Source organism: Physeter macrocephalus, chromosome 16 (genome assembly GCF_002837175.3).
Source record: "Physeter macrocephalus isolate SW-GA chromosome 16, ASM283717v5, whole genome shotgun sequence".
NCBI classification, from domain to species: domain Eukaryota; kingdom Metazoa; phylum Chordata; class Mammalia; order Artiodactyla; family Physeteridae; genus Physeter; species Physeter macrocephalus.
In genome coordinates, this window is record NC_041229.1 from 49,705,400 (window position 1) to 49,718,046 (window position 12,647).

The following is a 12,647-nucleotide window of genomic DNA, read 5'->3' on the forward strand; positions in this document are numbered from 1 at the left end:
CTGACCGGTGTGAGGTGATACCTCATTGTAGTTTTGATTTGCATTTCTCTAATAATTAGTGATGTTGAGCATCTTTTCATGTGCTTTTGGCCATCTGAATGTCTTCTTTGGAGAAATGTCTATTTAGATCTTCCACCCATTTTTTGATTGGATTGTTTGTTTTTTTGATATTGAGCTGCATGAGCTGTTTGTATATTTTGGAGATAAATCCCTTGTCACTCACTTCATTTGCAAATATTTTCTCCCATTTTAAGGGTGGTCTTCGTTTTGTTTATGGTTTCCTTTGCTGTGCAGAAGCTTTTAAGTTTAATTAGGTCCCACTTGTTTATTTTTGCTTTTACTTCTATTGCCTTGGGAGACTGACTAAAGAAAACATTGATATGATTTATGGCAGAGAATGTTTTGTCTATGTTCTCTTCTAGGAGTTTTATGGTGTGACGTCTTACATTTAGGTCTAAGCCATTTTGAGTTTATTTTTGTGTATGATGTGAGGGAGTGGGGTTTTTTGTTTTGGGGGTTTTTTTTTTTTTTGGTTGCGCCACGCGACATGTGGGGTCCTTAGTTCCCCAACCAGGGATGGAACCCATGCCCCCTGCAGTGGAAGCACAGAGTCCTAACCACTGGACCACCAGGGAAGTCCTGGGAGTGTCCTAACTTCATTGATTTACCTGCAGCTGTCCAGCTTTCCCAGCACCACTTGCTAAATAAAGAGACTCTCTTTTCTCCATTGTGTATTCTTGCCTCAGTTGTCAAAGATTAATTCATCATAGGTGTGTGGGTTTATTTCTGGGCTCTCTGTTCTGTTCCATTGATCCATATGTCTTTGTGCAATACCATGCTGTTAGGATTACTGTAAGCTTTATAGTATTGTCTGAAGTCTTGGAGGGTTATGCCTCCAGCTTTGTTCTTTTTCCTCAGGATTACTTTGGCAGTTGTGGGTGTGTTTTTTTTGTGGTTCCATATAAATTTTAGGATTATTTGTTCTAGTTCTGTGAAAAATGTCATGGGTAATTTGATAGGGATCGCATTAAATCTGTAGATTGCTTTGGGTAGCATGGCCATTTTAACAATATTAATTCTTCCGATCCAAGAGCATGGGATATCTTTCCATTTCTTTGAATCACCTTCAGTTTCCTTTATCAGTGTTTTATAGTTCTTAGCATATAAGTCTTTCACCCCCTTGGTCAGGTTTCTGACCAAGGTTTTTGTTTTGTTTTGATGCAGTTTTAAAAGGGATTGTTGTCTTACTTTCCCTTTCTGATATTTCATTGTTAGTGTAAAGAAGTGCAACCAATTTCTGTATGTTAATCTTGTATCCTGCTACCTTGCTGAATTCGTTTATCAGTTCTGGTAATTATTGTGTGGAGTCTTTAGGGTTTTATGTATATAGTGTCATGTCATTTGCATATAATGACAACTTTATCTCTTCTAATTTGGATACCTTTTCTTTTTCTTGTCTGCTTGCTGTGGCTGGGACTTCCAATACTATGTGGAATAGTAGTGGTGAGAGTGGGCATCCTTGTCTTATTCCAGATTTTAGCGGGAAGGCTTTTAGCTTTTCACCATTGAGTTATGTCGGTTGTGGGATTGTCATAATTAGCTTTTATTATGTTGAGATATGTTCCCTTTATACCCACTGTGGCAAGAGTTTTTATCATGAATGGATGTTGAATTTTATCAAGTGCATTTTCTGCATCTGTTGAGACAATCATGTGGGTTTTTTTGTATTTTCTTTTGTTGGTGTGGTTTATCACATTGATTAATATGCATATGTTGAACCATCTTTATGATCCTGGGATGAATCCAACTTGATCGTGGTGTATGATCCTTTTTATGTGTTGTTGGATTCAGTTTGCTATTATTTTGTTGAGAATTTTTTCATCTATATTCATCAAAGATATTTGGCCTATAATTTTCTTTTTTGGTAGTGTCTTTGTGTTGTTTTGGTATCAGGGTGATGGTGGCTTCAGATGATGACTTTGGAAGTGTTCCCTTCTCTTCAGTCTTTTGGAAGAGTTTGAGAAGGATCAGTATAAGTTCTTCTTTGTATGTTTGGTAGAATTCTCCAGTGAAGCCATCCCAGTCCAGGACTTTTGTTTGCAGGGAGTTTTTAAATTATACATTCGAATTCACTTCTAGCAATTGGTTTGTTCATATTTTCTCTTCTTGATTCAGTTTTGGTGGGCTCTGTGTTTCTAGAAACTTGTCCATTTCTTCTAGGTTGACGAATTTATTGGCATATAATTATTCATAGTATTCTCTTACAGTTTTTTGTATTTCTGCAGTTTCAGTTGTTATTTCTCCTCTTTCATTTCTTATTTTGTTTATCTGGGTCCTCTCCCTTTTCTTCTTGGTGAGCCTGGCCAGATTTGTAAATATTGTTTATCCTTTAAAAAAACCAGCTCTTGGTTTTTTGTTTGTTTGTTTTTAAGATTATTCTTTTTGTTTTGTTTTGGCCATGCCACTCAGCTTGCAAGATCTTAGTTCCCCGACCAGGGATCGAATTCTTGCCCTCTGCAGTGGAAACGCGGAGCCCTAACTATTGGACCATCAGGGAATTCCCCAGCTCTTGGTTTTATTGATTTTTTTTCCCTACTTTCTTTTAATCTGTTTATTTTCTCTCTCTTTCTCCCTCTTTTTTTTTTTTTTTTTTTTTGCGCCGTGCCACATGGCTTGTGGGATCTTAGTTCCCCAACCGGGGATTGAACCCAGGCCCTTGGCAGTGAAAGCACGGCGTCCTAACCACTGGATCAACAGGGAATCCCTTTTTAAAAAAATTAATTCTTTATTTTGTTTACTTATTTATTTTGGTCATGCTGTGACTTGTGGGATCTTAGTTCCCTGACCAGGGATTGAACCCAGGCCAAGGCAGTGAAAGTGCCAAGTCCTAACCACTGCACCACCAGGGAACTCCTTATTTTGTCTCTAATCTTTATTATTTGCTTCCTCTGCTGACTTCAGGTTTTGTTCTTTTTCTAATTCTTTTAGGTGGTAGGTTAGGTTATTAGAGATTTTTCTTGTTTTTTTGAGGAAGGCCTGTATCGCTATTAACTTCCCTGTTAGAACTGCTTTTGCTGTATCTATAGATTTTTTATGGTTGTATTTTCATTGTCATTTGTCTCAAGATATTTTTAAATTTCCTCTTTGATTTTGTCATTGACCCATTGGTTTTTTAGTAGCACGTTGTTTACCCACCATGTAATGTTTCTTTTTCTGTGGTTGATTTCTAATTCCTTGCCATTGTAGTCAAAAAAGATGCTTGAGGGCTTCCCTGGTGGCGCAGTGGTTGAGAGTCCGCCTGCCGACCTAGGGGACACGGGTTCGTGCCCCTGTCCAGGAAGATCCCACATGCCGCGGAGCAGCTGGGCCCGTGAGCCATGGCCGCTGAGCCTGCGCGTCCAGAGCCTGTGCTCCGCAATGGGAGAGGCCACAGCAATGAGAGGCCTGCATATGGCAAAAAAAAAAAAAAAAAAAAAAGGCTTGAAATAATTTCTATCCTCTTAAATTTTTGGAGGTTTGTTTTGTGTCCTAATATATGGTCTGTCCTAGAGTATATTCCATGTGTGCTTGGAAAGAATGTGTATTCTGGGTTATTTTTTATGTAATGTCCTAAAGATATCAGTTAAGTCTAATTGTTCTATTGTGTCCTTTAGGATCTCTGTTGCCTCGCTGATCTTCTGTCTGGATGATCTGTCCATCGATGTCAGTGCAGTGTTAAAGTCTCCCACTATTATTTTATTTCCATCAGTTTCTCCCTTTATGACTGTTAGTATTTGTTTTATGTATTTAGGTGCTCCTATATTGGGTGTGTATATGCTAACGAGTGTAATATCCTTTTCTTGTGTTGATCCTTTTATCATTATACAGTGTCCTTCTTTATTTTCCTTTATGAGCTTTGTTTTACAGTCTATATTGTCTGGTATGAGTATTGCTGCACCTGCTGTCTTTTCATTTCCATTTGTATGAAGTGTCTTTTTCCCCTCACTTACACTCTATGTGTGTCTTTGTCCTAAAGTGGGTTTCTTGTAGGCAGCATAGTGTAGGTTCTTGTTTTATTACCCAGTCTGCCACTTGTAATTGGAGCATTTAGTTCATTGACATTTAAGGTAATTATTGAATCAATAAATATGTATTTATTGCTATTTTAAACCTTGTTTTCCAGTTGATTTTGTATTTCTTCTTTGTTTCTTTTGCTTTTTGTATTTCTTTTTGTGGCTTGATGGTTTTCTTTTGTATTATGCTTGAGTACCTTTCTTTTTGGTGTCTGTGAATTTATTGTATGTTTTTGATTTGTGGTTTCCCAGTTTCCAAATATGTTAACCCATTACTCTGTCTACTTGCTTTAGACTGGTAGTTATATAAGCTCAAACGCAGTCTAAAAGATCAACATTTTCGTACTCCCTTTGCCCACATTTTGTGATTTTGATGTCCTATTTTACATCTTCATGTTTATCCTTTTCTGTGCATTGTAGTTATAATCGCTTTCATAAAATTTTTTTCTTAATCTCTGTAGTGGTTTATTTAAGTGATTTACTTTCCTATTGTGATTTTCTCTTTCCTATAGATTCTTGCTTCTCTATTTAGAGAACACTTTTCAATATTTCTTTTAGAATAGGTCTAGTATTACTGTATTCTTTTAGTTTTTGCTTGTCTGAGAAATTTTTTATCTTTCCTTCTATTTTAAATGGTAATATTGCTGGGTAGACTATCGTAGGTTGCAGGGTTTTCCCTTACTTTGAATATATCTTGCCACTCCAGGCCTGTAACGTTTCTGTAGAGAGATCAGCTGATAGCCTTATAGGGGGTTCCCTTGTAACTAATTCTTTATTTTTCTCTTGCTGCCTTTAGAATCCTTTCTTTTTAACTTTTGCCATTTTAACTATAAAATATCTTGGTGTAGGTCTGTTTGGGTTTATCTTGTTTGGGACCCTCTTGCTTCCTGTACCTGGATATCTGTTTCCTTCTTTAGGCTTGGGAAGTTTTCAACCGTAATTTTTTCAAATACATTTTCAATCCCCTTTTCTGTTTCTTCTCCTTCTGGGATCCCTATTACGCATAGATTGGCACACTTTATATTATCCCATAGGTCTTTTATGTTGCTTTCATCTTTTTTTTCATTTGTCTTTCTGTCTGCTGTTCTGATTGGGTGATTTCCCTTACTCTGTCTTCCAGATCACTTCTTTATTCTTCTGCATTATTTAGTTTCCTGTTTATTGCCTTTAGTGTGGTTTTCATCTCAGCAAATGAGTTTTCTAGTTTAATTGGCTCCTTTTTATAGTTTCTAGTTCCTTGTTACAGTGATCTGTATTTCTATCAATAGCTATTCTTAATTCCTTCAGTATTTTTTTTTTTTTTTTTTTTTTTGTGGTATGCGGGCCTCCCCCCGCTGCGGCCTCTCCCGTTGCGGAGCACAGGCCCCGGACGCGCAGACCCAGCGGCCATGACTCACGGGCCCAGCCGCTCTGCGGCATGTGGGATCCTCCCAGACCGGGGCGCGAACCTGGTTCCCCTGCATCGGCAGGCGGACGCGCAACCACTGCGCCACCAGGGAAGCCCCCTTCAGTATTTTTATTACCTCCTTTTTGAACTCGGCGTTTAGTAGGCTGTACAGGTCTGTTTTTGTTTCTCCTTTCAAGCTAGTTCTCTTGATCCTCTAATTTGGGGTGGTTCTTCTGCTGCTTAATTTTACTTATATTTCTCTGACTGAATTTAGGAGAAACAGTTATCTACTGTGGTCTTGAAGGGCTGTTTTTATGTTGGTGTGTCCCTGCATAGCCTCCATGAGTCTAATATTTTGGTTGTGAGGACACATTTTAGTATGGATGCCTGCCACATATCTCCTCAGTGTGTTCTGGTCATTATCCCCTTGATAGGGGGGTGTGATTGGTGTTGTGGTAACCAGAGCCTGCACTGGATGTTGAGCATGGTCTCACCTTTGGTCTGGTTGTCACAGCCCTGTCAGGGGCAGGGTTTGTTTGCTCCTCAGTTGTTGGAGTAGAAGCCCCTAGATCCATATCTGAGCTGTGGTGTAAGGTAGGCAGGACTGGAGCACTTCTGGTAGAGGAGCCACTGAATATGCCTCCACAGGAGCTGTCCACCAGGAAGTGCACTCTGTCATGTTGCCTGTCATCCGTGTGTGCTCACAGAGTATACTGTTGTTGGCACTGTGCTTGGCCCCACCTCAGCTGTCGGAATGCAGCAATCAGCCCAAATGTCCCTCAGGTGCTATGCTCACAAAGCCACCAGCGCAGGTCCCTCGTGCATTTCCGTTGCAATCACACAGGCACCAGTATGCTGTGGGAGCCACAGAATTAGCCCAGACCCCAGCCCCACCTCTGTGTGCATGCTAATGCCAGACCTGCCCCAGCCATGGGAACACCAGTAATCAGCTCGAATGACCCACAGGCACTGATCTTACAAAGGCACCAGCATCATAAATCTGCCAAACTCTCACATCCTGGGAGACATGACTCAGGTTTCAGCCCCACCTCTGGGTATGGGCAACCCACTGGCACTTGCACGTTCCCAGAGCTAGTAGAGTCAGAGCCATACCAGCTGTGAGCATGCTGAGAATCAGGCTGCTATGGTGGGATATCGCCTCTCCCTTCACACATGCATTAACAGTGGGGCTTCTGTGGCAGACCCAGGCTCCGTCCTGCACACACTCCCAGTTGCAGCCCAGACCACACTCCAGCCGCTTTGTGCTATCTCTTCTCAGACAACATCAGTCCTCTCCCCGGGTTTGTCTGCTGAAGCTCGAGTTTCAGCCCCTAGCCCCCAGGTGCACTAGCAGATGTGCGTCTCAGGATGGGGAGTGCAGTGAGGTGGCCAGTACTGGCTATGCTGGTCTCTGTTCTGCAGGCTGCAAGCCAGTTGCTGCACTATTCCCTAAGTCTCTGAAGCGCCCTATCTATTCCAGCTGATCTCCCAGCCAGTGAAGAGGATTCCCAGAGTGAGAGAAGCTTTTTTCTTTCACAGCTTCCTCCCAGGGGCATAGGTCCTGTCCCAATTCTTTAATTTTTTCTTTAGTCCTACTGCGTTACATGGTGATCTTTCTTGAAGCTTAGATTGTATCAGATCTACCAGTGTTCAGTGGGTATTCTGTGAGAATTGTTCCACATGTAGATGGATTTTTTATGTATTTGTGGGAAGAGGTGAGCTCCATGCCCTTCTATTTTGCCATCTTGATCTCTCCCCTGAGACAAATATTCTTCACTTGGGCCATCTGAGAAATGATTCTTAGTTTCTGTGCATGTGATTTACATATAACTCACATGCCTACACAAAGTATTACCAGCTGCCTCTGCAGTTTTCCTACTCAGGAAAGAAAGCAGACCACTGTCAGAGTGAGGGAGGTGAGGGATGAAGAGCAGCAGCTATGTGTGGACTCTACAGTTTGCTTCAGTTTTACATTTTTTCTCAACTTTGATTCTTTGAAGAGCTAAAAAAGGTACAAAGTACAAATGTTGAAGAATATATTTATTATCGTTATTGTTTTCGTAGAACTTTGACCTATAGTGGCTGCTTTGACTTAGAAATCTGACCGTGCATCAGGGCTACCTGTTAACATTTTAAAGCATTATAGGCTTGGACTGTACCTCAGAACTACTACACAAATAACTCTAAAAGTTATGTTTAGGTACATTTAGTCTTCGAAATCCTAAATGGTTGAGTCTGATATACAGATAGGGTTGAGAACCACTGGCCTACAGGATAAACTTTAAATACCATTGCATTGCAAGCCATGATCTTCACAGTCTGGGCCAGTCTGTCTAGTCCATTCTCCCTATTCCTGTATCTACTCTCCTACCTTTGTAGCAGTATTATAGAACTTGTCATTCTCCAGACACCAGATTTTTTTTTAATCTTCCTGAATGTTGCATTTGTTTGTTTATTTTTAGCAGACTCTGTCTTGTATTTCTTCTTTTGGGACACAGTATAAAAACTAGCCTGGTTGTTTTACTCTGCTTCTCTTTAGGAAGTCCAACCAGGATATACGTTATATGAACTTTTTTTTTTTTTTCATGCAGCAGGTTTACATTTCCCTCATCTTCTCCATTTCCAGTGTTACTCATTTAGAATAAATCTTGTTTGAGACCCCATGAATTTACAGAAATCCCCAACCTATTGCTAAAATCACAAATCCAACTGTTTTACAACTCATGAAGTGATTTTTATTGATTAATTTTAAAGGTATGAAGCATAAATATCCTTGTTAAGAGTTGGGTACTGTGAAGAGTGCTGAAAAAATATCTGTATAAGGAAGGCTACCTAGTTTTTGGCTTCCTTTTCAGACGGATTTTCAGGCACCATATTTACCTTCTAAGGAAACTATTATTACCCTCGCTTGTTACTTTCAGTTTCTGGCTGTGGTTCAGGGAGGGGGAACTCAGAGAAAACCTAGTGATAGGGTGACAAATATAGTCTGATTTGCCCTGGACTGTCCATCCCTTAGTTCCAGGCCAAGTAAGATGATTGGTTACTATACCTGGCACATTCTTAGAGTTGAAGAGATGGAACTGACAGTATGGGAGACTAAAATGACTTGAGTTCACAGAACAGATACCATAGAGGAGAATGTGCACAGAGAGAGAACTTCAGAGATTAGCAAAGGATCCATCTAGAGTACTTAATGGAGTAGTGAACAGTGTGTACATATGAGAAGACTGCCTGAGACTAGAGAAAGAACCACCCCATATGTATGTATATCTATATATATATATATGTACCATATATATACTATATATGTATGCACACGCACATATATGTATAGTTACATGTATTTAATGAGAACAGTACCCCGCACACCTACAGGACCAGGAACAATGTCTGTTTCCATCAGCCAGATGGGAAAAAACTCATGATTCGTGGGACATTGGGTAGGATATATTTAAGGGTTTTACCTCATTAGTTGGGGATAAATAATCCTAGACTGAGCACTACTCTGGGCCTGAATAATGTATATTAAAATCCAGACCTAAAAAAATCAAACTGTTTCTGAGTAATTTCAATGCATTCCAGAATGAAGCTCAAGAATACTTATTATAAATATATCCACCACCAAACAAGGTAACAAACTTATTATTTAGCATCCAATCAAAAATGACCAAGCATGAAAAAATCAGGAACACACAACCCATAATGAAGAGAAAAAATCAGTAATTTGAAACCAAGCTAGAACTGACAGATGTAAGAATTATCAGACATGAACATGTTTAAAAACTTAGCAGATATGGAAAAGGTAAGAAATCTATCAAGTTGAGTTTCTAGATATCAAAACTAGAAGGTTTTTTATGAAAACTGCATTAGATAGAATTCCCAACAAATTTGTCTTGCAATATAATTTGTCCTGTGAGTCTCTTCCATCTGGTTGTTCCTGAGTTTGGTAGTCTTGATGTTGTCACAAAATAATGTTTCTTTCCTATGAAGAAATTTTTTAAAAGTAAATAAAATTCTGCTGACCTCAGGAAAAAAAATTAGTCTTGCAGAAGAGAAGATTGGAAAATTTGAAAATATAGCAATAAAAACTATCCTAAGTGTAAAAGAATGTGGGAGGAGGAGGTAGAAAAAAGGTTCCAGTGAGCTCGGAGACATCTTCAGTTGCCCTAATATATGTGTAACTTGAGGCCCAAAAATAGAAGGTGGCAAAAAAATTTTGAAGAAATGATGGGTGAAAGTTTTCAGATTTGAGGGAAAATATAAAATGACGACACTCAACAAACACTCAAGTACAAGGAACATGAAGAAAACTAAACCAAGGCACATCATTATAAAATTTGTTTAAAGCAAAGATCAAAAAATAATAAAAACATCCAGGGAAAAAAATGAAATAGGCATACTAAATACAGAGCAACAAAGATAAGACTGACATCAGATTTCTTCTTGAAAAAAATGCAATTGAGAAAACATTGAGGCACCATCTATAAATTACTAAAAGATAAAAAGCTGTCAAGCCAAGAATTTATTTAGGTCTTCTGCCCAAATTTTGATTGTACTATTTTTTGATATTTAGCTGTATAAACTGTATATTTTGGAAATTAATCCCTTGTCAGTTGCATCCTTTGCAGATATTTTCTCCCGTTCCATAGTTTGTCTTTTTGTTTTTGTTTATGGTTGCCTTTGCTGTGCAAAAGCTTTTACGTTTAATTAGGTCTCATTTGTTTATTTTTGTTTTTATTTGCATTATTCTAGGAGACAGATCCAAAAAGATACCGCTGTGATTTATGTCAAAGAGTGTTCTATGTTTTCCTCTAGGAGTTTTATAGTATCTGGTCTCACATTTAGGTCTTTAATCCATTTGAGTTTATTTTTGTGTATGGTGTTAGAGAATGTTCTAATTTAATTCTTTTAGGTGTAGCTGTCCAGTTTTCCCAGCACCACTTATTGAAGAGACTGTCCCTTCTCCATTGTATATTCTTGCCTTCTTTGTCATAGATTAATTGATCATAAGTGCATGGGTTTATTTCTGGGCTTTGTATCCTGTTTCATTGATCGATGTGTTTGTTTTTGTGCCAGTACCATACTGTTTTGATTGTTGTAGCTGTGTAGTACAGTCTGAAGTCAGGGAGCATGATTCCTCCAGCTGTCTTTTTTCTCAAGATTGTTTTGGGTAATGTGTCGTCCTCAGTTTCTTTCATCAGTGTCTTATGATTTTCAGCATACAGGTCTTCTTGCTTCCTTAGGTTTATTCCTAGGTATTTTATTCTTTTGGATGCGATGGTAAATGGGATTGTTCCTTAAATTTCTCTTTCTGATTTTCGTTGTATTGTGTAGAATTACAACAGATTTCTGTATATTAATATTGTATCCTGCAACTTTACCAAATTCATTGATGAGTTCTAATAGTTTCCTGGTGGCATCTTTAGGATTTTCTATGTATAGTACAGTATCATGTTTGTTTTCTACATCTGTTTCTCATTTTCTGTCCTGCACACCGGTTCATCTGTACCATTTTTCTAGGTTCCACATATATGAGTTAATATATGACATTTGTTTTTCTCTTTCTGACTTACTTCACTCTGTATCTGTATGACAGTCTCTAAATCCATCCACGTCTCTACAAATGACCCAATTTCGTTCCTTTTTATGGCTGAGTAATATTCCATTGTATATATGTACCACATCTTCTTTATCCATTTGTCTGTTGATGGGCATTTAGGTTGCTTCCATGACCTGGTGATTGTAAATAGTGCTGCAATGAACATTGGGGTGCATGTGTCTTTTTGAATTATGGTTTTCTCTGGGTATATGCCCAGTAGTGGGATTTCTGGGTCATATGGTAATTCTATTTTTCGTTTTTTAAGGAATCTCCATACTGTTTTCCATAGTGCTTGTATCAATTTACATTCCCACCAACAGTGCAAGAGGGTTCCCTTTTCTCTGCACCCTCTCCAGCATTTGTTGCTTGTAGATTTTCTGATGATGCCCATTCTAACTGGTGTGAGGTGATACCTCATTGTAGTTTTGATTTGCATTTCTCTAATAATTAGTGATGTTGAGCAGCTTTTCATGTTCTTCTTGGCCATCAGTATGTCTTCTTTGGAGAAATGTCAATTTAGGTCTTCTGCCCATTTTTGGATTGGGTTGTTTGTTTCTTTAATATTGAGCTGCATGAGCTGTTTATATATTTTGGAGATTAATCCTTTGTTTGCTGGTTCGTTTGCAAATATTTTCTCACATTTTGAGGGTTGTCTTTTCATCTTGTTTATGGTTTCCTTTGCTGTGCAAAAGGTTTTAAGTTTCATTAGGTTCCATTTGTTTATTTTTCTTTTAATTTCCATTACTCTAGGAGGTGAATCAAAAAATACCTTGCTGTGATTTATGTCAAAGAGTGTTCTTCCTATGTTTACCTCTAAGAGTTTTATACTGTCCGGTCTTACATTTAGGTCTCTAATCCATTTTGAGTTTATTTTTGTGTATAGTGTCAGGGAGTGTTCTAATTTCATTCCTTTACATGTAGCTGTCGAGTTTTCCCAGCACCACTTATTGAAGAGACTGTCTTTTCTCCATTGTATATCCTTGCCTCCTTTGTCCTAGATTAGTTGACCATAGGTGCATGGGTTTATCTCTGGGCTTTCTATCCTGTTCCACTGATATGTATTTCTGTTTTTGTGCCAGTACCATATTGCCTTGATTACTGTAGCTTTGTAACATAGTCTGAAGTCAGGGAGTCTGATTCCTCCAGCTCAATTTTTTTTTCCCTCAAGACTACTTTGGCTATTTGGGGTCTTTTGTATCTCCATACAAATTTTAAGATTTTTTGTTCTAGTTCCGTAAAAAATGTCATTGGTAATTTGATAGGGATTGCATTGAATCTGTAGATTGCTTTGGGTAGTATAGTCATTTTCACAGTGTTGATTCTTCCAATCCAAGAGCATGGTATATCTCTCCATCTGTTGGTATCATCTTTAATTTCTTTCATCAGTGTCTTATAGTTTTCTGTATACAGGTCTTTTGTCTCCCTAGGTAGGTTTATTCCTAGGTATTTTATTCTTTTTGTTGCAATGGTAAATGGGAGTGTTTCCTTCATTTCTCTTTCAGATTTTCATCATTAGTGTATAGGAATGCAAGAGATTTCTGTGCATTAATTTTGTATCCTGCAACTTTACCAAATTCATTGATTAGCTCTAGTAGTTTTCTGGTGGCAT

The 12,647-nt window shown here is 38.4% G+C and overlaps 2 protein-coding genes across 6 annotated transcripts in view; one reads left to right on the plus strand and one right to left on the minus strand.

Annotated features, from left to right (window-relative positions):
* Nucleotides 1-12,647, plus strand: part of CCDC90B (coiled-coil domain containing 90B) — a 62,030-nt gene that overhangs the window by 10,405 nt on the left and 38,978 nt on the right. The window lies entirely within an intron of this gene.
* The window catches only part of ANKRD42 (ankyrin repeat domain 42), a 101,476-nt gene continuing 98,114 nt past the window's right edge, over nucleotides 9,286-12,647 (minus strand). The window contains exon 13 of the mRNA XM_028477328.2: nucleotides 9,286-9,421. Coding sequence (XP_028333129.2) covers nucleotides 9,292-9,421 — 130 coding nt within the window. The 3' untranslated portion in view covers nucleotides 9,286-9,291. The remainder of the gene's footprint in view (nucleotides 9,422-12,647) is intronic.